This window comes from Schistocerca gregaria, chromosome 3 (assembly GCF_023897955.1).
Source record: "Schistocerca gregaria isolate iqSchGreg1 chromosome 3, iqSchGreg1.2, whole genome shotgun sequence".
In the NCBI taxonomy this organism is placed as follows: domain Eukaryota; kingdom Metazoa; phylum Arthropoda; class Insecta; order Orthoptera; family Acrididae; genus Schistocerca; species Schistocerca gregaria.
In genome coordinates, this window is record NC_064922.1 from 606,899,894 (window position 1) to 606,926,069 (window position 26,176).

Sequence of the window (26,176 nt, forward strand, 5' to 3'; positions counted from 1 at the left end):
CTTGCCGGTCTAGGAATGGTAGAACGATGGGTTCGATGACGGTTTGGATGTACCATGCACTATTCAGTGTCCCCTCGACGATCACCAGAGGTGTACGGCCAGTGTAGGAGATCGTTCCCCACACCATGATGCCGGGTGTTGGCCCTGTGTGCCTCGGTCGTATGCAGTCCTGATTGTGGCGCTCACCTGCACGGAGCCAAACACGCATACGACCATCATTGGCACCAAGGCAGAAGCGACTATCATCGCTGAAGACGACACGTCTCCATTCGTCTCTCCATTCACGCCTGTCGCGACACCACTGGAGGCGGGCTGCACGATGTTGGGGCGTGAGCGGAAGACGGCCTAACGGTGTGCGGGACCGTTGCCCAGCTTCATGGAGACGGTTGCGAATGGTCCTCGCCGATACCCCAGGAGCAACAGTGTCCCTAATTTGCTGGGAAGTGGCGGTGCGGTCCCCTACGGCACTGCGTAGGATCCTACGGTCTTGGCGTGCATCCGTGCGTCGCTGCGGTCCGGTCCCAGGTCGACGGGCACGTGCACCTTCCGCCGACCAATGGCGACAACATCGATGTACTGTGGTGACCTCACGCCCCACGTGTTGAGCAATTCGGCGGTACGTCCACCCGGCCTCCCGCATGCCCACTATACGCCCTCGCTCAAAGTCCGTCAACTGCACATACGGTTCATTTCCACGCTGTCGCGGCATGCTACCAGTGTTAAAGACTGCGATGGAGCTACGTATGCCACGGCAAACTGGCTGACACTGACGGCGGCGGTGCACAAATGCTGCGCAGCTAGCGCCATTCGACGGCCAACACCGCGGTTCCTGGTGTGTCCGCTGTGCCGTGCGTGTGATCATTGCTTGTACAGCCCTCTCGCAGTGTCAGGAGCAAGTATTTTGGGTGTGACACACCGGTGTCAATGTGTTCTTTTTTCCATTTCCAGGAGTGTAGTTGTTGGTGCAGGTAGTGGCTTTGCATATGTGTCACACATGCAACAACTCAACAGTCCAAACGATTCAGGCACTGGAATGCATTTTTTCTGTTGAGGGCACAAGCAATGGCCGCCTGTTCACATCTTCTCAATTTTCCATTCTTTTTTCAAGAAATGGCACCAGTTTTGTTTCTATGGCGCACTTCCTTCTAGCACCCAACTGGCTGGCAGAACAGTTTGTCCTCACTTTCAGTTCACAACTAGACAAACTGCACCTACACCATCCTTTGGACGAAGCACCCACTCTCTTTTAATTTCATATCACTCCACCTCATAAGACGGAGTCAGTCCAGCCAAGAGACTACATGGACAACCAAATCGTTTGCAGCTTTTCATACTTCATACAACCTTATTTACCCCTCTCCTTGGCAGTAACGCTGCCACTGTTACTCTGTCAATGACGAGGTCTGGGTGCTGGTTTTCTACAAGAAACACTAATGATAGGTGCCAGCGATGAACACACATCTATTGGATCAAGCTATGTTATGAGTGCAACTACAAAGGCTCCTCCACATGTTGCAAACATATCAACCAGCTGTACTCCTCTAACACACCAACTCCTTTTACCAATACTCTTTCAGTCCTTGGTTGGAATACTTCCCTCCTAACACCATAGGCAACGTCATCCTCTTGCCACCTCAATAGTTATGTGGCCTGCAGCTTTCAGCAGGGTTGGCCTCTTCTGACACAGGCGCCCACTGTAGCGTACATCAACCACAACACTCCTGGTTCGCCAAGTCCGCGATCAGTTGACGAGGAAGCTAGTGCGTACCACACCCACTCGTCCATCGAGGTGGTGGTGGGATGATGTGTGAGAGTTGTTCATCCTCTCTATAACAACGATTCTTAGATCAGTGTCATGCGAGTGGCCTAAACCAGTGAAGCCACAGGGGCCGTTTTAGCAGACGACAGACAGATGATCGCCCAAGCTCAATAGACCGGCAAGGGACTTCATGGGAAGCACCAGCGATCACTGGTGCAGCAGACCTACTTACTTCCGCATGTCACATGGTCATAAACAGGTGTAGTTGTATTCTTGCACCACTGGTACTGAGGCTATCTAGGCCAGTCTTTTTCTTCTAGTCCTCACAGCCACAGACCTCTCGCTGACAAAACCATCGGAACTGTCAGTGCTACACAACTGTCAGTCACCGCCTAATCTGAGGCCACCAGTGACTACTCCAAGAGTCGTCAGGAAGCAGCCTCTATGCAGGAGACAACAAAGGACATTGATATTGGTCATCACCATTATCTTACATTGTAACTGTTCCATTACAGAGTGAAGCCAGACCTTGACTTAACCATTCATTGGGGTCATCTGCCCATATACGAACTTGTGTAAAATCAGTGATTACTACAAACTGCTACAAACAATTTTTGTAAATGACTTACGCCAGAAAGGAGCATTTGTTTATGTATTCATTAATAAACTTAATAAATTTATTCTGTTTTGCTTACTTGGGCTGTGTTGAACTTTCTGGTGAATAGTTTACATCTTCTAACAATTCACGCTTCGGATCCTCCGTTTTCCTCTGACCAAGTGATTTTTCCTACAGAAGCCATGTCCTGATTACTTTTCTTTAGAATCCTGGACTCTTCCCATTTTCTTTTAGTAGATGAGTTATGAATTTGTCGTCATCTATCGGTTAAAGCATCACAAAGTTATCAAGAATACCTTGTACCATCAGAAAAACATCGATCTTTTTAGCAGACCAAATAAGTTCTGCCTTGATTTGTTGCAGGTTCTCCGGTTTACATTTACTGCTTACACGTGTGGCATTAAGCGATAAATCATCCAGACTAACAAATCGGTATCCTTAGTGAATTAGATTCCCTTGTATCGCTCCAAACACTAGTTGTTATCCTTGCCTTTGCTGTGTACTCAATAAATACAGCACTCCACTTACTTAGGAGTTTTTCAGTGTTAATTGCTCAAGTAAAGAGTAAAATATTTTATCTGATATGCCTATGTCGTGATATTGAATAAAAATCTTCTGTCACACGTGCGATGTCATATCACATCGCTATATTGTACGTGATCGGTGTTTTCGTTTGTTTGTATATTTCATGAACGGCACTGTTCAACATGTTACAACAGAAGTAAAAGTATTCCAGATGTGTCAATGGCATACGTGCACCAGAGTGAGTCCTATTCACCCCGTCCTCTGCAATGGACTTGAGCTAGTAGTAGCCGTTTGCAAGCGGGCAGTTTTAGCTTTTTGCTATGTGTTGCTGTCGTATTTTCTGCTACTTGACTAATTGGTGATAGTGACATAATTAACTCTCTCACAGCCGACGTGTCCGATATACATCTCTTTACACAATCGGCAAGTGTGACGTATTTAAGAGAAGGGCGGGAGGGGGTGGGTGGAGATGAATGCTGAAGCTCTTTTTTTTTGTTCCGTCGTCATTTTTGTATTACTGTCTCATATTCCGCTGCGTAAGTCATTAACAGTCGTATATTTACTAAGTCCGATCGCAATTCCTAAATACAGCGTATTTGGTATAACATGATGACTGTTTAATCTGTGGGTCAGTAATGTTACTACCCTTGTGCTCTCTGCATCGTTCTCCGTGCCGCTGGGTCGTTGGAAGAGAATCTACTATTACCTACAGTGCCCCATGTAGCGCTTTTCTGTCTCTGCGGTCTATCACCAGCCTTCCACCTTTGACCAGTTGTTCATTCATGGTCAAGACGACTCGCCAGAAACAACACAATTTGGTCCACCCACTGCAAGCCCTGACTGCATTGATGATCGCTATCTCATTCAACTCCAAACGTGACATGTAAGCTTGTGGAGAAAATATCTTCTTCTCTCACCGAGCGAGGTGGCGCAGTGGTTAGCACACTGGACTCGCATTCGGGAGGACGACGGTTCAATCCCGTCTCCGGCCATCCTGATTTAGGTTTTCCGTGACTTCCCTAAATCGCTTCAGGCAAATGCCGGGATGGTTCCTTTGAAAGGGCACGGCCTATTTCCTTCCCCATCCTTCCCTCACCCGAGCTTGCGCTCTGTCTCTAATGACCTCGTTGTCGACGGGACGTTAAACACTAATCTCCTCCTCCTCCTCCAACTTATTCTCTCTAAACCTTTTACTAGATTTCTCAATTGGGGTTTCTTTAAATTGATTATCGTATAAAATGTAACTATACAATCGGTATATCCTTAAATGTATGGTTAAGAGAATTCGAAATTGGGGAGTGAAACTCAATGCCAATTCCAAGGGAAGTGCATTGCAGTTAATATGTGGGTGACCTATTTACATTCTGAAGGTTTGTGTAGACATATGACAAAAGTTGATGGCAAGTATTTCATCTATAATGAGCTAGCCATGTAGAAGTTATTACATCATGAGGTTAATAGGTTAACGGAATTTTATGGACAGAAGCTACTGAACGTCATGGACCAATGGGAAAATAGATAGTCCTCATGAATATTCAGTCTTTACGTCTACCATTCATCTCATATTATTGTTAGTTCCCTATAAATGTCAAAGACGGAAGATTATTTTAGCAGAAGTCCCTGCAACTCACCTCTTATCCTCCAGTACTGTCTGGATGGTTTGTAGCATCTTCTCTTTGGTAATACTCTTGAAATCCAGTTTCACCCCTATTCCCGCACTGACCATCTTTGCCACGTTGTATCCTTGATCCCCAAAGAACGGTATTCCAATGAGAGGCACTCCATAGTATGCTGCCTCATTGAAACTTTGAAGTCCGCCCTGGGTGATGAATAGTCGCATGTTTGGGTGAGCTGCATCAGAAACATAACAGAACACGCATTAATCTTACAGAATGCATACTGAGTCATATGAAAAATATCGGCAATTGAAACATGTCAGTGGATTGGCGCTGAAAGTCGGACATTAGCGAGTAGTTGTACAACTGAGTAATGCGTGGTACTTCTATGCCATATGCAAGGTGACCCGAAAAGTTCCCCAACATTTCAAAATTCAGTACTTCACGGAATAGTGTAGATAGAGAGGCAGAAATTGACATATATGCTTGAAATGACGTGAGGTTTTATTGAGACAAAACAGGTGTAGAAAATGACTTCGTATGGTACAAATGCAGTAAGTAACATAAGAAATGATTTTTAGCGAAACGATGTTCTTTGTAACAAATGCTTAACCTGTTAGCCGACATTCATCATCAATACTTATAGTCGAGGGACAGTGTTGTGAGCCGGCCGCTGGTGGCCGAGCGGTTCTACGCGCTTCAGTCCGGAACCGCGCGACTGCTACGGTCGCAGGTTCCAATCCTGCCTTGGGCATGGATATGTGTGATGTCCATAGGTTAGTTAGGTTTAAGTAGTTCTAAGTTCTAGGGGACTGATGACCTCAGATGTTAAGTCCCATAGTGCTCAGAGCCACTTGGCAGTGTTGTGAACAGCATTCTACATCATATCAGTAGGTTTGTTGAGAAACTGCCGTTGGAAGTTGTCTTTCAGCATCCCTAATGAGGTCGGACGTTCGTAGTAGACTTACGACTTCAGGTAACCCCAGAATCAATAATCACACAGATTGTCTGGGGACCTGGGAGGCCGAGGATGAAGGAAGTGACGACAGCACGCAATCCTCACCAAACGATGTATGCAAGAAGTCTCTCACCCCTGTAGCAATATGGGGTAGCGCGCCATCGTACCTGTAAGTCGTACCTTCCGGCAATGTTTATGAGACAGGTTATGGATGACGCGATTCTATAATATATCGGCATACCTAGCACAGAATGCGCATTCAATGCGATGTCAACGACTTGTTCCTGTCAAGCGTCATCTGGTGGCTGGTTTTTATACTTGAACCATATTATGTAGCCCATCAACAGCTATCATTGACAACTGTTGATGTGTATCACAATATGCCTTATAGTATGGCATTTGTTTGTTTCATAGTACATGCAATGTAAAAGTCAGCCTGCCAGTGTGGCCGTGCGGTTCTAGGCGCTTCAGTCTGGAATCGCGTGGCTGTAGTCAAATGGTTCAAATGGCTCTGAGCACTATGGGACTTAAATTCTGAGGTCATCAGTCCCCTAGAACTTAGAACTACTTAAACCTAACTAACCTAAGAACATCACACACATCCATGCCCGAGGCAGGATTCGAACCTGCGACCGTAGCCGTCACGCAGTTGCAGACTGAAGCGCCTAGAACCGCACGGCCACACCGGCCGGCTGTAAAAGTCATATTGTTTTTTGTTGTTTTTTTTTTTAATTTCCTCTAGTTAATGGTTGAGAACCGAAACTGTTCGGGATAAATATGTAAAATACAATATGGCAAAGTAAACATGAATTTTCTAAAACATCTCCGTAACATTTGCGTGCTGATTGAACTCACCCCTAACAAATCTAGAATCCCGCCTCTGAATTGCTTCAACGTCGTACTTTAATTCGACCTGGTAGAGATTCCAAAGACACAAACAGTGCTCAAGAATAGATCCCACTAGCGTTCTATATGCCTCCTGTTTTATGGATAAGTTTTTTTTTCTTCTTTTTTTGAGCGATCAGTCTTCTGATTGGTGTGATGCTGCTCGGCACGAATTCCTTCTTCTCAAAGTTACACTTGATACCTACGTCCTTAATTATTTGCTGGATGTCTTCCAATATCTGCCCTCTACATCTCCCTTGGAAGTTATTCCCTGATGTCGTAACAGATGTCCTATCATTCTGTCCCTTCTCCTTGTCCGTGTTTTCCAAAGATTCCTTTCCTCTCCGATTCTGCGCAGTACCTTCTCATTCCTTACCTTATCAGTCCACCTAATTTTCAACTTTCGTCTGTAGCACCCCAAATCACATGCTTCGAGCCTCTTCTGTTCCAGTTTTCCCGCAGTCCATGTTTCACTGTCATACAATGCTGTGCTCCGATCGTACATTCTTAGGAATTTCTTCCTCAAGTTAAGGCCTCTGATACTAGCTGACTTCTCTTGGCTAGGAATGCCCTTTTTGTCAGTGCTAGTCTGCTCGTCGTGTCTTCCTTGCTCCGTCCGTCATTGGCTATTTTTCTACCTAGGTAGTAGGATTCCCTAACTTCATCTACTTGCAAGAGCTACACTTTTCCTAAATTCTCCCAATAAAACGAAGTCGAGCGTTCGCTTTCTTTATTGTAAACCTGACGTGTTCATTGCATTCCATATCGCTTTGTAACATTACACCTAGATATTTAATCGAAGTGACTGTGTCACTTGCACCTTACTGTTGCTGCATTAGAACAATACATGACTGTTTTTCTACACGTCTGCATTAAGTTACAATTTTCAACATTTAGAGTGACATTCATCACTAAAACTGCAAATTTTGTATAAGTCATCCTGTGTACTCCTACTGTCAGACAACGACGATACCTTCCTGTTCACTACAGCGTCAACATAAAACAGTCTTAAGTTGCTGCTCACCAGTCTGTTAGGTCTTTTATGTACATCGAGAATAAAAGCGGTCCTGCCACATTTCCCTGGGGCATTGCTGAGATACTTTTGTCTCTGATGGATACGCGCCGTCAAGGATAACGCACATGATTCTGTTACTGAAAAAGTCTTCGAGGCACTCACATATCTACGAACCTAATCTGTATGATCAGACTTCCGTCAACAATCTATAGAGAAACACCGTGTCAAATGCTTTCCGAAAATTTAGGAATATGGAATCTCCCTGTTACCCTCCATCAAGGGTTTGTATGATATCAAGTGAGAGAGAGTCAAGCTGAGTTTCGCAAGAATGGTGCTTTCTAAAAGCGAGCTGATTTGTGGCCAGAGGATATTATGTCCCAAGGAAATTTATTACATTCGAACTCAGAGCTGCCGGCCGCGGTGGTCTTGCGGTTCTAGGCGCTACATTCCGGAACCGCGAGACTGCTACGGTCGCAGGTTCGAATCCTGCCTCGGGCATGGATGTGTGTCATGTCCTCAGGTTAGTTAGGTTTAAAGTTCTAAGTTCTAGGGGACTGATGACCTCAGATGTTAAGTCTCATAGTACTCAGAGCCATTCGACCCATTTTTGAACTCAGAGCGTGTTCAAAAATTCTGCAGCAGACCGATGTTAAAGGTATTGCTCTGTAATTATGTGGTACAGTTCTTTTACTTTTTTTATATCGGAGTTACCTAAGTTTTTTTTCATTCGCTGGGGACATTTCGTTGGGAGAGAGATTCACCGTAAACGCGGGCTAAGCAAGCGGTCAATGCCGCAGAGTGCTCTCAGTAAAATGAACTGGGATTCCATCTGGAGCTGGTGGCTCATTTCTTCCAAACTTTTTCAGTAGCTTCTCTACACCACGGATGCATGTTTCTATGTCCTCCATTAGGGAATCTGTACAACACGACGGTATGTGTGTGCAACTTCTCGCGTAATTTCTTAAATATAAAATTTAATATTTCAGCTTTCCTTACTCGTATAGCCCACTGTGTACTCCAGGGTACTGTCTTTTCCATCGTATCGACTTTGCCACTGGCGGGTCCAGTTTACAAGCCCACAGGCACTGCTTAAATATACCTGTCAGTCTTCATGCAGGGTGAAAGTTTCCCATCGTGTTCTCATCGTACCATTTGCCATTGCTGACTGCAGTCTACCAAGAGAATTGTTTCAAGTGTTTCTCTGCATTCGATACTTGTCTAAAAATCATTCATACAACAACAAACCTATTTGTTTGTAACTGGAACGCCTGCAGTTTGTTCTAGTACCTGCACATGCTTGTTAGTTAGCGGCATCCCTTTTGCCATCCACCGGGCTTTATACGGGGCAACTCATCTCAAACGAGACAAGTTCTTCAGTCCGGTCATCCCTGTCTGGCTTTTGAGATAGCCTCTCACATCAGCTGTGTTGTCAGCAGCATCCGGTGATGAAGTATTACAGTTAATAACAAAGAAAGAGTTTTGTAGCAGAGGTATTCCGTGAATCGTGATATTCATAGTGCTAAACACAATTTGACCTGAAATATTCAGAGGCAAAACACACTAATAAAACATTCTCGGGTTTCAAGCCGCGTCAAGTGGTTTACTGCCCACGAGCTTTCGGCAGAGATCTCCTCTGCCGTTGTCAAGTGGCGTTGTCACTGGCGTGCTTATATAGCCGCGCCGTCGCTGGTGACGTCTCTCGTGCTCGGTCTCGCTCTATATATGGTAATGTTTTGGCCGCTGGGCCCGCTTCAACTCCCTCAACACCGGATCCCACGCCGTACTCAGCCACAATCCACCGTCTCTATCGAAGGTGTTGTCAGAAATTCTAATCTCTATGGTTCAAATGGCTCTGAGCACTATGGGACTTAACATGTATGGTCACCATGAACTTAGAAATACTTAAACCTAACTAACCTAAGGTTATCACACAACACCCAGTCATCACGAGGCAGAGAAAATCACTGACCCCACCGGGAATCGAACCCGGGAACCCGGGCGTATAAAGCGAGAGCGCTACCGCACGACCACGAGCTGCGGACCCAGTCCCCTAGAACTTAGAAATACTTAAACCTAACTAACCTAAGGACATCACACACATCCATGCCAGAAGCAGGATCCGAACATGCGACCGTAGCGGTCTCTCGGTTCCAGACTGTAGCGCCTAGAACCGCTCGGCCACCCCAGCCTGCTTAATCTCTATGGCCTCGTTTATCACGCTATACCAGAAGCCATTAGTCCGCTTAATAACAGACGTCTGATCGAATGCAATTCGGTGTCCGTTTTCCAGAGCATGTTCTGCTGCATCTGACTTTTAGGGAGAGCGCAGACGGTAACACCTTTCATGTTCTATACGGCTCTGTTCAATAGTGTGAACAGTCTGGCCGACATAGAACTGCCCACATCCACACGGTATCTTGTCAATTCCTGGCGTTCTGAGGTCTACACCGTCTTTCACAGGTTTAATTAGTTGTCGGATCTTTGCCGGAGGCCTGAAGATTGTCTATTTTATTCCTCTTCAGGAGCCGACTAATCTTCCCTGTCTTCGTTGATCCATGGAACAACGGCTAGCATGTATTTCTTGATGCAATAATTTACCACGAGCCGTGTGTATTGTAGAAATTTATTTTATGAAGTTCTTATGTGCTACCAGTTTCGGCATTACATTGATGCCTACTTCAAGCCCCACACGTCATAGTCGTAAAATCGCTATACGAGGAAGGAGCCATATAACTGGATCTCGTGAATCAAATCGTTATGCAACAGCTCTTGGTGGCCAGGCAACACAGACTGGGGCGGTTAGCAAACATCGAGTCTGTGATGGGGACGCACGTGAATAAAGAAGCCACATCGAAGCTAAGCATAATATCCCTTTCAGCAAGTCGCAGAACTTTAATCCGATTGATGAAGTCCGCCGTATTCTTTATATGGTGTCCACAGTTTCCAACGTGCGTAGAGAGGAGGCTTTTCGAAAGTTTATAGGTCGGCGATTAGATGGTACTCACTATGGGCCTCAACGGTGTGTCCTTCTTATGCAATTTCGGCAGACCATAGAACGTTGGCGGCCTTGGTGCCTTGGGGAGGAGGTTCTTAATAGTATTCTCTTTCAGCGATAACCGTTTGAGAAGCTCTGAAGTCTTTCTCACCATTCTCGATTTTTGTTCCCGAGGTAATTTTTGGTATGTGTCTTCCTCCAACATCCGTCTCGGCTCGTTCCATTAAGACAGCAGCATTGCCCTTGTCAGCTGGTAGGACGACGGTGAGAGAATCATTACGGAGAGAAACTCCTCCCCAAGGCACCAAGACTGCCCACGTTCTATGGTCTGCCGAAGGTGTATAAGAAGGACACACCGTTGAGGCCGATAGTGAGTACCATCGGATCGCCGACCTATAAACTTGCTAAACATCTGGCCAGCCTATTCTCTACGCACGTTGGACACTGTGGACACCATATAAAGAATACGGCCGACTTCATCAGTCGGATTACAGGTCTGAGACTTGCTGAAGGTGATATTATGGTTAACTTCGATGTGGTTTCTTTATTCACGTGCGTCCTCATCACAGACTCTACTGACTTGCTGTCCCAGCTCTCTGACGACGCCATTGTGGATTTATTTAAGCACACTCTGACGTCATCATATTTCTTACATTATGGAGAATATTTTAAGCAAACTGACGGAGTGGCGATGGGAAGTCCAATAGCTCCAGTAGTAGCCAACATCTTTATGGAGCATTTTGAAGACATCTCCTTGGAGCAAAGGCGAGCTGCTTTTATCGCTACGTCGACGATACCATCGTTATTTGGCCACATGGACAAGAAAAGTTACAAGAGACCCTTTAGTAACTCAACAGCATCCACGACCACATCAACTTTGCAATGGAAGTAGAGGAGGAGGGTTCCCTGCCGTTCATGGACGTGCTTGTCCGCCTTAAACCCAATGGGCCTCTAGGTCATAACTTTTACCGCAAGCCCACCCACACGTATCGGTATGTGCACGCCACCAGCTTCCATCACCCAGCAGAGAAACAGTCAGTTCTGAGGACCTTAGCACATCGAGCTGAAACCGTCTCAGACGCTGAAAACTTGGCGAGAGAATTGATCCACTTACGCATAGTTCTTAAGGAAAACGGTTACAACAACAAACAGATCTCACAAGCAGTATCATCCAAGCCTCAAAGGAAGAAGATATCTGAAGAAGACACCAAGCAGGTTGCATTCTTACCGTTTTGTGGTTCGACAAAAGGGAAGATTAGTCGGCTCCTGAAGAGGCATAAAACAATCTTCAGGCCTCCGGCAAAGATATGGCAACTAATGCAATCTGTGAAAAACGATGTGTGCCTCAGAACGCCAGGAATTTACAAGATGTGGGCAGTTCTATGCCGGCCAAACTGTTCGCACCATTGGATCGCAGCTGAGTTCAAAATGGTTCAAATGGCTCTGAGCACTATGGTATTTAACATCTGAGGTCATCAGTCCCCTAGAAGTTAGAACTACTTAAACCTAAGGACATCACACGTATCCATGCCCGGGGCAGGATTCGAACCTGCGACCATAGCGGCCACGCGGTTCCAGAATGAAGCGCCTAGAAGCGCTGGGCCAAAGCAGCCGGTTGCAGTTGAATACAGCCTGGGATCCGGTGTTGGGGGAGCTGAAGCGGGCCCGGCAGTCGAGCGGCCAAAACGTTACCATCCATGGTGCGGGACCGAGCAACAGTAACGTCACGAGCGACTGCGTGGCTATATAGGCACGGCAGTGACAACCGCATGACAGTCATCCACTTGACAATGCAAGGGAGATCTCTGTGAAAGGTCGTGCCCAGCAACCCACTTGACGCGGCTTGAAACCCGAGATGTCTTATTAACGGAAATCGACGCGAAAGCATGCATTCGTCAAAAACACACTGTCTCCGGAAGAGTGCCCTGTGAGTCGGAAGGCCATTACATGAGCGTGAACGATTTCGATAATTTTGTGCTCCACTCTCACCCGCCGGCCACAACGAGATCCGACACCGTTAGGGTTGTGTGGTCACTGATCTTTTCCATTCCCCATAGTGGTGCGACCGCTGTCTCTTCAGCGCAGCAGCTATCTTTTATCCAGTTGTAGATGAGTGAATATATACTGACTGTCTCATAACTCTTCTTGTTATATGGCCTACGATACTTTCGCTTGGGCCGTTATCGTGCTACCCTGGTTTCCTTAGAAATGATTTCGGAGAGCGATGTGATTTTTATCATTTTCTCATTAACCAATATCCACATCTATACTCCATAAGCCACGTTATGGTGTATGTCAGAGGATACCTTTCGTGCCACTGTCACCTTCCCCCATCCTTGTTCCATTCGTGGATGATACGCGGAAACAGCAACTGTCTTTAAACCTTTGTAAGAGATCTAATTTCTATGACTTTATCATCGTGGTCATTTCGCGAGACATGTGCTGGAAGAAAGACTATGTTGCTCTTCTCTTCTTTGAACGTCGCTCTCGGAATTTCAGAACCAAGCTACTTCGTAAAGCGGAACATTTCTGTTGGAGCGTCTGTCACTTCTCTTTCCCTCCGGAACGCTCAGAACACAATAATAGCTTCATCATATTACTCCTGCACCATCAGAATACGTTAATTTTTTTATTTTTAAATTAATAATTTATGTAACATATTTTAATTATGTAATAATAATAATAATAACAGTATTCATAATATGTAATAATTTTGTAATAATAATAATAATAACCTAATATGTGATGCAATTTTTAATTTCTATATTAATTGCTGTATTACTGTAGAGAGTATCTGTTAGGGTCTTGGATTAAAGAAGGACCTCATTAATACTGATTAGTGATTAAGTTGATACTGACCAAGTGAACCACACATATATTAACACTTAAAAAAAATTTCTGGTTCACTATGCTTAGAGAAAGAGTGGGAAGACAGTTCATAATTGACTGTCACCCGATAAAACTGTTGCATGACAGACCTACTACTCAGAACATTTAGGAAACATTGGCTCGGAATATACGCCTTGTGATTGTAGTTCTGTGTTACACAGCGTTTGAGTATGGAAGTAAGAGACTGTTCTGTTTAAATAAATCATCTCACCTCTCTGTAGTAAAGATTGTATTTCCAAAAAAGGACAGAGATGTGTATCATCATCCTTGTTTGTAATCAAGATAGCAAGAAGTGTGCAAAAATAAAGACTAGCGGTTTCCTGAAGATAACTTTTTTCTGTTAGAAGACTACAGTATTATAACAACAAAGTTTTATTATCAAACTCTTGTTCCATCCTATGCGTATGTATGTTTCGTTGTTAGCTACGAAACTCTTCTGGGGAATAACCACTCAAAATACAAAGGTGGCCTACATGATTCCGTATTTCTAGATTTCCGGAAAGCTTTTGACACCGTTCCTCACAAGCGACTTCTAATCAAGCTGCGGAGCTATGGGGTATCGTCTCAGTTGTGCGACTGGATTCGTGATTTCCTGTCAGGAACGTCGCAGTTCGTAGTAATAGACGGCAAATCATCGAGTAAAACTGAAGTGATATCAGGTGTTCCCCAGGGAAGCGTCCTGGGACCTCTACTGTTCCTGATCTATATAAATGACCTGGGTGACAATCTGAGCAGTTCTCTTAGGTTGTTCGCAGATGATGCTGTAATTTACCGTCTAGTAAGGTCATCCGAAGACCAGTATCAGCTGCAAAGCGATTTAGAAAAGATTGCTGTATGGTGTGTCAGGTGGCAGTTGACGCTAAATAACGAAAAGTGTGAGATGATCCACATGAGTTCCAAAAGAAATCCGTTGGAATTCGATTACTCGATAAATAGTACAATTCTCAAGGCTGTCAATTCAACTAAGTACCTGGGTGTTAAAATTACAAACAACTTCAGTTGGAAGGACCACATTGATAATATTGTCGGGAAGGCGAGCCAAAGGTTGCGTTTCATTGGCAGGACACTTAGAAGATGCAACAAGTCCACTAAAGAGACAGCTTACACTACACTCGTTCGTCCTCTGTTAGAATATTGCTGCGCGGTGTGGGATCCTTACCAGGTGGGATTGACGGAGGACATCGAGAGGGTGCAAAGAAGGGCAGCTCGTTTTGTATTATCGCGTTATAGGGGAGAGAGTGTGGCAGATATGATACACGAGTTGGGATGGAAGTCATTACAGCATAGACGTTTTTCGTCGCGGCGAGACCTTTTTACGAAATTTCAGTCACCAACTTTCTCTTCCGAATGCGAAAATATTTTGTTGAGCCAAACCTACATAGGTAGGAATGATCATCAAAATAAAATAAGAGAAATCAGAGCTCGAACAGAAAGGTTTAGGTGTTCGTTTTTCCCGCTCGCTGTTCGGGAGTGGAATAGTAGAGAGATAGTATGATTGTGGTTCGATGAACCCTCTGCCAAGCACTTAAATGTGAATTGCAGAGTAGTCATGTAGATGTAGGTGATATTGATAATGAGTCATAACATTAACAAAAACAGTAACCACTTCCACTGCACAGATCCGTTCAAAACTTGGGACATTTTAGCTGCACCATGTGAATGTATTTACCAGTCAGTTACACATTTTAAAAATATCCTTGATTATTATTGTGCAACTTGCTCTCTCATGACATTGGAAAAACATCTAGACTGAACATAAATTAATCAAAAAAGAATAAACAGTAACTCAAAACATCATTTTCACCAACGAAAAAACTAAACAAATTTTGCTAAGTGTATAAAAAGAGACTACTGAGACCAAGTTAATTTAAAATACTTTTAAACAGAACATTTAAGCAATACGTTTTACACAGTGAGAAAATGCTCACATAACACAGAAGTTTGATAAAATAATGTAACACTAGTTAATAACAATGAAAAATATCGTTTCGAAACACACTTTCGCCCTACTACGTAGTTTCTTTTTTGTGAAATGTCTTCCACCAAAGATTCGCAGTTGATACTATTAAAATTTTATCCTTTTTCTGATCTCAATATTGACACATCACGGGAGGGGATGGTAAGTGAGGGTGGTAGTGGGGGGGAGGGGGGAGGGAGGGGGATGCTGACTTAATTTTTTAGGCAATCATATAGGAAGTTGCGTTACATAAAATGGAAGCCAAACATCATGGTCGCGGTTCTGGTGTCAGCCGACAGTGTGTGTATTGCGTGTCCAGTGTGTGCAGTGATTTGTGGTGAGAAATGAGCAAGACTATGTTAGTGTAATAGCATTGTACACTAAGGATGAACTGGAATAGGATGTGCTGTTTTTAATAAACCAGTTAGTTATTCATGAGGGTGGAGATTGTAAACCCCAACAGACCATCATGTTCTCGGTTTTCCGCTATTTCTCTAAATTACTTCAGGCAATCGCCATGTTGGTTTCTATTACGTATCATATCCAGAATGAGATTTTCACTCTGCAGCGGAGTGTGCGCTGACATGAAACTTCCTGGCAGATTAAAACTGTGAGCCCGACCGAGACTCGAAATCGGGACCTTTGCCTTTCGCGGGCAAGTCCTCTACCATCTGAGCTACCGAATCACGACTCACGCCCGGTACTCACCGCTTTACTTCAGCCAGTACCTCGTCTCCTACCTTCCAAACTTTACAGAAGCTGAAACTTCCTGGCAGATTAAAACTGTGTGCCCGACCGAGACTCGAACTCGGGACCTTTGCCTTTCGCGGGCAAGTGCTCTACCAACTGAGCTACCGAAGCACGACTCACGTCCGGTACTCACAGTTTTACTTCTGCCAGTATCCGTCTCCTACCTTCCAAACTTTACAGAAGCTCTTCTGCGAAACTTGCAGAACTAGCACTCCTGAAAGAAAGGATATTGCGGAGACATGGCTTAGCCACAGCCTGGGGGATGTTTCCAGAATGAGATTTTCACTCTGCAGCGGAGTGTGCGCTGATATGAAACTTCCTGGCAGATTAAAACTGTGTGCCCGACCGAGACTCGAACTCGGGACCTTTGCCTTTCGCGGGCAAGTGCTCTACCAACTGAGCTACCGAAGCACGACTCACGTCCGGTACTCACAGTTTTACTTCTGCCAGTATCCGTCTCCTACCTTCCAAACTTTACAGCGGAGTGTGCGCTGACATGAAAAAGGTAGGAGACGAGGTACTGGCAGAAGTAAAGCGGTGAGTACCGGGCGTGAGTCGTGCTTCGGTAGCTCAGATGGTAGAGCACTTGCCCGCGAAAGGCAAAGGTCCCGAGTTCGAGTCTTGGTCGGGCTCACAGTTTTAATCTGCCAGGAAGTTTCATGTCAGCGCACACTCCGCTGCAGAGTGAAAATCTCATTCTGGAAATATCCCCAAGGCTGTGGCTAAGCCATGTCTCCGCAATATCCTTTCTTTCAGGAGTGCTAGTTCTGCGTGGTTCGCAGAAGAGCTTCTGTAAAGTTTGGAAGGTAGGAGACGAGGTACTGGCTGAAGTAAAGCGGTGAGTACCGGGCGTGAGTCGTGCTTCGGTAGCTCAGATGGTAGAGCACTTGTCCGCGAAAGGCAAAGGTCCCGAGTTCGAGTCTCGGTCGGGCTCACAGTTTTAATCTGCCAGGAAGTTTCACGTATCATATCGTTCTCAAGCACGACCTGGAGGCAAGTAACTGCTTAAATGTGTGAATTATGTTTTAGTTCTTAAACTGCAATACCATTACAGGTCCAATATCCTGATCCAAAGGTCAATAAAACTACGGCTGTTACTCCTAAGTACAGTAACAGTACTTTGAAATCATTACCGCGTTGGAGAAGAACTGTCAACGATAAGCAGGTATCCAGGCTGAAATCCTGACCTGGAACGCAAGTTATGGCGAATCAACCATACGGTTTGCAAGTAACCGTAATTTCTTCTTGGAGACAAACAAATCATCGGCTTACTGGAGGACTTACCCAACACATCCTGCTGAGGCAGCCACTTGGCGACCATGACGTTGGCCGGCATTCCCGGCAGGGAGTCGTCCTCAAACTTCCAGAGCACCCTCTGCGGCAGCTGTGAGAAAGCCTCCAGCAGGGCTCGGAGTGTGTCGCCGGGTAGGCTGCTACTCTTCACGTTTGAGCCAAGACTGAAGTAGATGGCGCCCTGCTTCGCTCCGTCAAGAAAGCGCTGTATGTCCTGTTAGACAAATAATTTCAGCAGGGAAGACTGTTTACCTCCGACCGTCATGTGCCTCACAGAATACTTTTATTTGCTTTCTAATGTCATTTTACTACACAGTGAAACGTCAGAAGACGCTGGACGGCACTTTCCGAATTATGATCTAAGACTGAAATACTCCACCCAGCACCAGGTAATCTATATCCATAATTAATGCGCTATACGAACCTGACACTAGATTCGGGGATGACTTGCATCCTGGTAGTGGCTTTGTTTACCAATATGTATTTTTGACTGTACTTGAAGATGTGTCTCTACCGCTAACACCACATTTACACATTGACATTGTTCCTCACAAGAGACTTCCAATCATACTGCTTGTCCATGGAGTGCAGTATGAATGAATTCGTGACATTCTGGCAGAAAGGTCACAGTTTGTAGTGCCTGACGGAAAGTCATCGAGTTAAAGAGAACTGATCTGGCGGTCCCCAAAGAAGTATTTAAGGCCCTCTGCTGTTCCTGATCTATACTATCGATTTAGGAGACAATCTGAGTAGTCTTCTAAGAATTTTTGCATATGGTGCTGTCATTTACGGTCTAATAAGTCTTTAAAAGATCAGAACCAATTCCAAAATGACTTAGACACGATATCTACATGGAGCGAAAAGTGGCAATTGCCTATAAACAATAAAAAGTATGGGGTCTTGCACGTGAGCACTAAAAGGTATCCGTTTATTTTCGATTAACCAATTCCATAGATTTAAAGGCTGTCGATTCGACTAAATACTTAGATATGGCTGTTTCAAACAACTCAAACTGGAACCATCACAGAGAACACGTTGCAGCGAAGATGAACCAAACAATGCATTTTATTGGTGTAACAATTAGAAGATGGAACAAGCCTACTAAAGAGACTTCCTACATTACGCTCGTCCTTACACTGCTAGATTATTGCTGTGTGCTATGGGACACTTGCCAGATAGTACTGACATAGGACATCGAAGAAGTCCAAAGAATGGCAGCTCGTTTAGTACTGACGCGAAATAGCGGACAGATTGCCACGGATATGATAAGCGAGTTGGGCTGAATATCATTAGACGGAAAGAGCTTTTCGTTACAATGAATTGTTTTCACGAATTTTCAATCACGAAACGTCTCCTCTGAATGCGAAAGTATTTTGTTGATGTTAGCGTACATAAGGAGAAATGATCATAGCAATAAAATAAGAGTTAACAGAACTCATGCTGCGACATTTAAGTGTTCATTTTTCCCACGCAGTTATCGAGAGACGAACGGTAGGGAAGTAGTCTCAAGATACTTCTGTGAGCCCTCTGCAGAGCACTTAAGTGTTAGCTTCCGAGTAAACATATAGATTTAGATGTAAATTCCACAAGTTTTCTGAGGATCGCTAACTAAGGGTTTTCCTCTTCCATAAGGACAGAAGCCAAAGTAGTGATTTAAAGTCCCGTGCTTGGCACAAATTTTAATTAATTACCTTAGTTTCTATCATTATCGAAGATAAAATGACTCAGTATGCCTCTTGGAAAAAGTAATTTCAACAGACCAACAGAAACTGAAAATATCTATTGAATCACCAGGAAAAATGCTTCTAATGCCTCTCAGGAGAGATATCCTTTATCTGGATCAGGAGCTATTTATTAATAATGTTAATAGGCTGCCAGATAGCATTGCACGTCGCGCAATGGACCTTTCGGTTGGCCGTTGATAGGTCATCCATCGAAGCTTCTCACGGAACTCTGATGCACCGCTAGAAAAATTTCCGTTTGTAGCTTTGCAGCAAGACCGTACTTTTTAAACTGTTATTTTCTGAAGACTATACAATGAACAAGTAAACACATGATTCACACGCATAATTAATGACTGCTTTGGGTAATCTGTTGACGTTTAACGTACTGGGAATAGGAAAGTGAAGAAGGGAAATATAATGAAGTTATGTAGTGTCCATTTCATCCTAAACCAGATAGGAAAGATGGTGATAGTATAGTAGTCCTTCGAGGCCATAAATAATTCAGTGTTATCACCGCTACATCAATAAAAATGGAAGTACCTGTGGCAGTGGATTACTCTTTCCTGTGATATGAAGTCCTGTCATTTGTATTACGTTGGGCTGTAGCGGCTTTGGATAGCCGGTGCAGTAGTGGTTGTTGGCGAGCAGCAGGCTGATGTTGTACTGCAGCTCATGAATGCTGCGGAGTTCGCTGCCGAAATGTTTCCTCATTGTCTCATCCTGCCTTGGCCCAAAGTCTCCGGGCATCCGGAATGACTGCAGGGTATCGTAGGCGTTGTGAGCTCTCTCCCAGAAAGTCATGTGGTCCGTGTAGGTGGACTGGAACTCCGGGAAGTAGGCCGGGTTCACGGGGTTGCCCACGATGCGGTGCAGGTGCGGGTACAGCTCCGCCGACCAGAAACCGACCACAGGAGGAGCGCCCAGCTTCTGCACCATGCCGAGGTAGCAGAAGTGCAGGAACAGCTCCATGATCACCACGTCGAATTTCTGACCGGACCTGCAGCAAATGCCGACGATGCTATTACTAAGCGCTTCAGCCTAAAATTCTTACCGACAAAAACACATGATTTATTTCCAAAACAATTTTCGTAGAATACTTCAGGTGTTCGACATTCTCTCGACAATGATTTTTGTCCCATTGCTCCCTGTTGCCTAGGCATAATTATGCAAATCTTTCGACTCTGTGTTTTTCTAACAGGGGACTAGTTACCGTCTCCGTTTTGTGGCGGAGGCAGTCATCTCTCAATGAGGTGTAACAGCCAAAGCGCATTACATGGTCGAATTTTACTGAAATATCTGAACTCTGCAACATGCAACCTTGTCTCTACCAGAAATGCCGTTGTAGGTATAGACAGTCATCCTCAGTAGCTTTAGCGCTGAGAGTAGCAATATGTACTATAAACTACAGTTACTGTGAACTCAGCATATAAAAGAGATGGACTAAACTTAAACTATGCGTTGAAGTTCCAGTCAAGCAATGGGTTCAACAAATCCTATTAATTTTTCAATGTAGGCCATAATAAATAACGTCGTGTGACGAGGGCCTCCCGTCGGGTAGACCGTTCTCCTGGTGCAAGTCTTTCGATCTGACACCACTTCGACGACTTGGGCGTCGATGGGGATGAAATTATGATGATTAGGACAACACAACACCCAGTCCCTGAGCGAAGAAAATCTCCGACCCAGCCGGGAATTGATCCCCGGGCTCTTAGGATTGACGGTCTGTCGCGCTGACCACTTTTTTTTTCATTCTGTTCGTTGTTGATCGTTGTGTTTGGTCGTTGCGGACGTCACATGACATCCGGTAAAGTTCGTTTGTTGATCCTTCCACTCAGTTTTTTTTATTACAGAGGCCGAGCAGCTCTGTGATCCAATACGCTGAGCTACCGGTGGCCGACAATGTACGCCCTGAAGAACCGTAACATAGCATAAATTCAAAAGGTTGACGTCTGCAATGTCTTATTTTCGTAATAGGTGGTACCATACTCATTAATATTAATATTTTGAATATCGTCCGTCCCCGGCATTTTCTTAATCTTAAGTATCTGTGTTTGCGCAACAGACATCGTACGGCTAATGTATCGCGACAAAGACGTGAACTACCATGTACACGAAGACGCTGAGTGCAATGATCGAATAGCTGAATGCGTGTAAAATCTGTGGAATAATCACAAAATGATAACTAAATCTCATGCAGAATAGGTCGCTATAAGCTTTTAATATATAAAATTGGAAAAAGACCTTGTGACCTACGAGAAGAAGATAAAAGTTTACAGTGATATATGAACGAGTACAGGTTTAAGTCTCACTGTAAAAATAATATAAAATAAAAATAAAAAAATAAACTCGAAGGATTGAAACAACGTAATTGTGCACAAAACTAATATGCAGGTGTGAAAATAGAATACCTAGCTATAAAGCAGTTGTCAAGTGGCAGAATTCATGTTTTATATATTAATGAATTTGTAACGTTTCATACACACAAGACAGTAATTTATTCTGGAAAACGCATCATGCAGCTTTATCAAAAAATTGAAATCGAAGAAATTAATTCTTTTCTATACAACCACTCGAGGACCTCTATCACATTCGTTGGCTTCAGATAATAGATGAGAAATGATAGTAAATAAAATTTATTGTCTCTATAAAATGCCAATTGTAATGGTTTTCCAGTGTAACTGATAAATTAGCACAAGGGAAACAAAAAGTTCTGTACTCGATCATTGTTTCTTGGCCTTTTCTTTCTGGAATGTATCATGATTTATACATAGATTACACTTACTGCACTAGTTCCTTCACAGCCGGAAATTCGAACTGAGCTTCACAGTCAGATACAGCAACTCCTCCCATAAAGTTCGCGGCATCGAACTTCGGAAGTTGAGACAACTGGAAGAAATCGACATCTCTTTTCCACTTTTCGTACATGAAGGATACATCGACTTGGGTAGTGTTTGGCGGTGGATCCTGCAAGGTAAGTAAAATATAAATCAATACAAATCATAGGATTCCCCTGAAAAACAAGTTCAGAAAACACTAAAGTTTCTCTCGCGCTTATTTCCTTGGATAATCTTGTTGGGTAATGTGCGTGACTAGGGCCACCCACTGGGTAGACCGTTCGCTGGGTGCAAGTCTTTCGATTTCACGCCACTTCGGTGACTTGCGCGTCGAGGGGGATGAAATGGTGATGATGAGTACAACACAACACCCAGTCCCTAAGCGCAGAAAAATCTCCGACCCAGCCGGAAATCGAACCCGGGCCCTTAGGACTGACATTCTGTGACGCTGACCACATTTTTTTATTTATTTTTTAATCTCATTTTGTTCGCGATTGTTCGTTGCATCTGCTCGGGGCGGACGTCGTGAGACATCCGTTTAACTTCGTTGTTGATCGATTAGCTCAGTTCTTTTATTACAGAGGGTTGCTAACCCTCTGACCGAACACGCTCCGCTACCGTGCCGGCGAACCACTGAGCTACCGGGGTCGGACATTAGGCAACGAAAGTAATACTAGATAAGAAGGTACTTTATAAGAAGATCTGTGGATGTATTTCCCATTTCTGTGGTTAGAAAGCTTTCAGATAGGAAATTATGTGAGAGTTTCGTGTGACTGTAGCTAAAAAAGGACCTCAAATTTACAACTCATTCTTGTATCGCGTATCGGGAGCACACAAAAAAAAGCTCTTTAAAGTTTACTAGCCCACATCTAAGCACGTTGAGCCGTGCGCGGCTCGTGTTCATGACGTTTATTGCTTGGTATCTTGTCATTGCGGCTGTGGCATCTCGTTCCTTATTCGATTTACTGGCATCACTAAGTTACTGGCTTGCCTGCCCGTGAGTGGCAGCAGCAGCGCTTATCGATGGCGCATACTGTGGAATCATCTTTGGAGCGGCCTCTATTATTTCCGGGCCGTCGTGTGCCGAGGGAATGGAGTTGGAACGGAGCAGCAGTGAGGTCCGGACAGCCAGTACTCGCCCGACAGCTGGTGACACACATGCACTGTCTGCAGGAAGGATGTGGTGGCGAGAGTGCACGACCACGTCAAAGGACCTGATTCAGATAGTTTTTGTTGAATGGACCGTGGTATTCAGGTAGTGCAACATTCATCTGTGTGTGTGTGTGTGTGTGTGTGTGTGTGTTTCTGGCTTCTCTCTGTTTGTGCCGACTTGTATGTAATTCGTCCGTGGTGTTTCACTGTGACTGGTTTTAGTATTGTGAGTTGTTGTTGGAATTGTGTTCCTGGATCCGTGTGTGTACTCTGGTTTTGATGAGCAGTCATTTTAATGCTGTCTGCGTACTGGATTTAGTGGAGAGTTGCGAACGGAGATCAGTTCGGTTGGAGCGCAGCACCGAGCAGGTCTGTGCAGCGCGAGGGCAAGACGGGGCCACTGGCAAGGTGCTGTCACTGCCGGATCGAGGAGGGGTAGCTGCGAGACGACTTCGTTGCACACCGTACCCTGGGCTTTTGAGTGAAGAGTTAACTGCTAATGCAACATCGACTATTCTGAGATCTCGGCTTTCGTCGGCGGGTTGTTGCTGCCATGGCCGCTGAGCCTGGAGCCAACGATTGCCGTGTTTCGAGGCAGTGCAATATTGCAGACGTCTTTCTCTATTTGTTAGTAATCATTGAATTTAGTATTATTCTTATTATTGAAGTGCATCCAGCGGCATTTTCTGCCTTGTGGCCGCTAACACCCCAGTTGCCTGACCTGTAGGTTAGCGTACTTTTCCGGAAGTGTACCTTTCCTCGACGTGTTGATGTTGTCCGATACCGCATGTAGTTCGACAGCCTCCTGTATTGTACTTTGAATATATATATATTGGGAAGTTGGTTCTAGTGTTTCCTTCGGCCATGGGTGTTTACTGAAGACGTAGTGTTGTGTTGTCTGCCTCTTCACCCTTGCCTAAAAATATTCCTTCGATGTATCGGTGATCGGACTTTAGGCAGATTGGTTAGTCGGTCGGTCGGCACATAAGCTGCCCCTAGTTTCAGTTGCCATCCTGTTAGTGAGTTCAACTCTTGGCTGGCTGTCTCACCTTATCTTATATTTTACTTTCCCAGGCTGACCCTTGAAACACTTGCTGAGGACCGCTTGTCGTGATTCCTTAGATGGTGATGTTTGTTTTAAGGATATTTGTAATTTTCTAATTATTGTTGGTGTGGCGTTCAGCCGAGCAATAATTTCACTTCTTTTGTGGTAAGTCCTTCAGCCGTGTTACAGTTAGTTTTTTTAAGCAAACTTGTTTTAAAAGTAGAGGATTTACTTTAAAAGTGCTATTTGGAATTGTTTTCCTGACTTCCTATTCAGGCCTTCAGCCGTTTGTAATTTGAAACTGTTTGTGGCCTTCAGCCTAGTAATAATTTCACATCTTTTATAATAACGTCTTCAGCCGTGTTACAATTTGTTTTAAAACGAAGTATTTATCTTAGTATGTGCTATTTGGAATTGTTCTTCTGACTTATAATACCGGCTTGCAGCCATTTGTTGTTTGAAGTTATTGTTGGTGGCATTCGGCCCTAAAATTGTGGAACTTTTTTACCTGTGATAAGGCCCTCAACCGTCAAACTGTCAATTGTGTGTTTTTTAAGAGATTGTTTTAAAATTTTAATTTCGTTAAATAAAGTTTACGTATTTGTTGTGCAACCGAGGGTAGCTGATTATGGCTCCACCGACAATCGTAGCCTTATCCTGCCCCATGCGGAGAAACCAGCTCTCATACGTATTCCACAGACCAGCGTATGATGCACTTCGAAGGCTACTTTGAAGCACTGCTACCCATTTCCTTTCTTGTTCCATTTGCAAATTGAGCGCGAGAAAAACGACTCTCTGTATGCTTCCGACGAACCCTAACTTCATTTATCTTCGCGGTCCTTAAGCGAAATGTACGTTGGCGCCAGTACAATCATTCTGCAGTCAGTTTCAAATGTCGATTCTCTAAATTTTCTCAACTTTCGCGCAAGAAGTAAAGTAGTCTTCTCTCCAGGGGTTCCCATTTAAGTTGACAAAGCATCATCATAATAATCACGTGTTGATGTAACCTATGGATAACAAACCTAGCTTTCGGATCTGAATTGATTCGATGTCTTTCGTTAGTCCGCCCTACTTTACTAGCATTCTTCCAATAAACCAAAGTTGACCATTCACTTTCTCTAAACCCCTCCTAAAGCGCATGTTCCATTTCATATCACTTTGTAATGTTACGCCTAAATGTTTAATCGACCTGTTGGTATCAAGAAGCACGTTACTAAAGCTGTTTTCTAACATTGCACAATAGTTTTTCCTGCTAGTCTCCATTAACGTACATATTTATACATTTAGAGCAAGCTGCCATTCATGAGACTAACTAGAAATTCTGTCTAAACCATCTTGCATCCTCCCAAAGTCACTTAACGTCGACACCTTCCGTACACGGGAAGAAACGGAAGATAATCTCTGGTTGGACGACGATAAACAAGGGGGTCAACAGATAATCTTAAGTACTTAAAAAAGTTCAACAAAAATATAAATTTGGAGTGCCGAATTAAATGTGAGTACAGCTTGTTAACCACTGAATCTCCTCGCCCTGTCGGATGCAGGAAACCTGAATACTGCGAGGAGGCTGTAAACATTTATAACGTCGATGGCTCCCGTCACAAACTAGACAGTTATCTGTAAGGAGCGAAGTATGTGAAAAAAGGAATGCCACTGAAGCAAGCAATCAGGGGAACGACGACTTTTTTTTAATGAGAGCATTTTGGACATCAGGCAGCATCATTATGAAACAACTATATATTCGAGCTGTTGAAAGTCTCTTAAATAATAGACTAAAGAGTAGTTTAACTCTCCTGAAAGGGTTTTATTAAAATTAACAACGACCTAGATCCTTTACGAATTTATGATAAAGTTGTTTCTTCTCATACTTAGGGTGAAAAATTCATAGTTCTTTACATGTTAGTATTAAACAATAGATGTTGTATAGAAATGTTTGTTAAATTTATAGTAGGAATTTATATTTCTCTGTTGGCAAAGCCACTTTAATTAATATGCTGCACAGTTATTTCCTGAAAAAGGAAAGGTTTAAATACACCAGTTTTTTATTTTTAAATATTTATTTTAAATTGGGTCAATATCAAGTCAAACTCAACTCGAAAGTCGTCAAAAAGTGCTAAGGCAACATGGGAACTCAAGATCGCCATGTTAAGTATAGTCTTAATG

The 26,176-nt window shown here is 44.0% G+C and overlaps 1 protein-coding gene across 2 annotated transcripts in view; it reads right to left on the reverse strand.

Annotated features, from left to right (window-relative positions):
• LOC126355769 (UDP-glucosyltransferase 2-like) overlaps nt 1-26,176 on the reverse strand; it is a 74,071-nt gene that overhangs the window by 13,928 nt on the left and 33,967 nt on the right. For both annotated transcript variants that reach the window (XM_050006173.1, XM_050006174.1), the window contains exons 3-6: nt 21,765-21,946; nt 19,523-19,979; nt 17,250-17,472; nt 4,532-4,751 (exon numbers count right to left, since the gene is read on the reverse strand). In XM_050006173.1, coding sequence (XP_049862130.1) covers nt 4,532-4,751; nt 17,250-17,472; nt 19,523-19,979; nt 21,765-21,946 — 1,082 coding nt within the window. The remainder of the gene's footprint in view (nt 1-4,531; nt 4,752-17,249; nt 17,473-19,522; nt 19,980-21,764; nt 21,947-26,176) is intronic.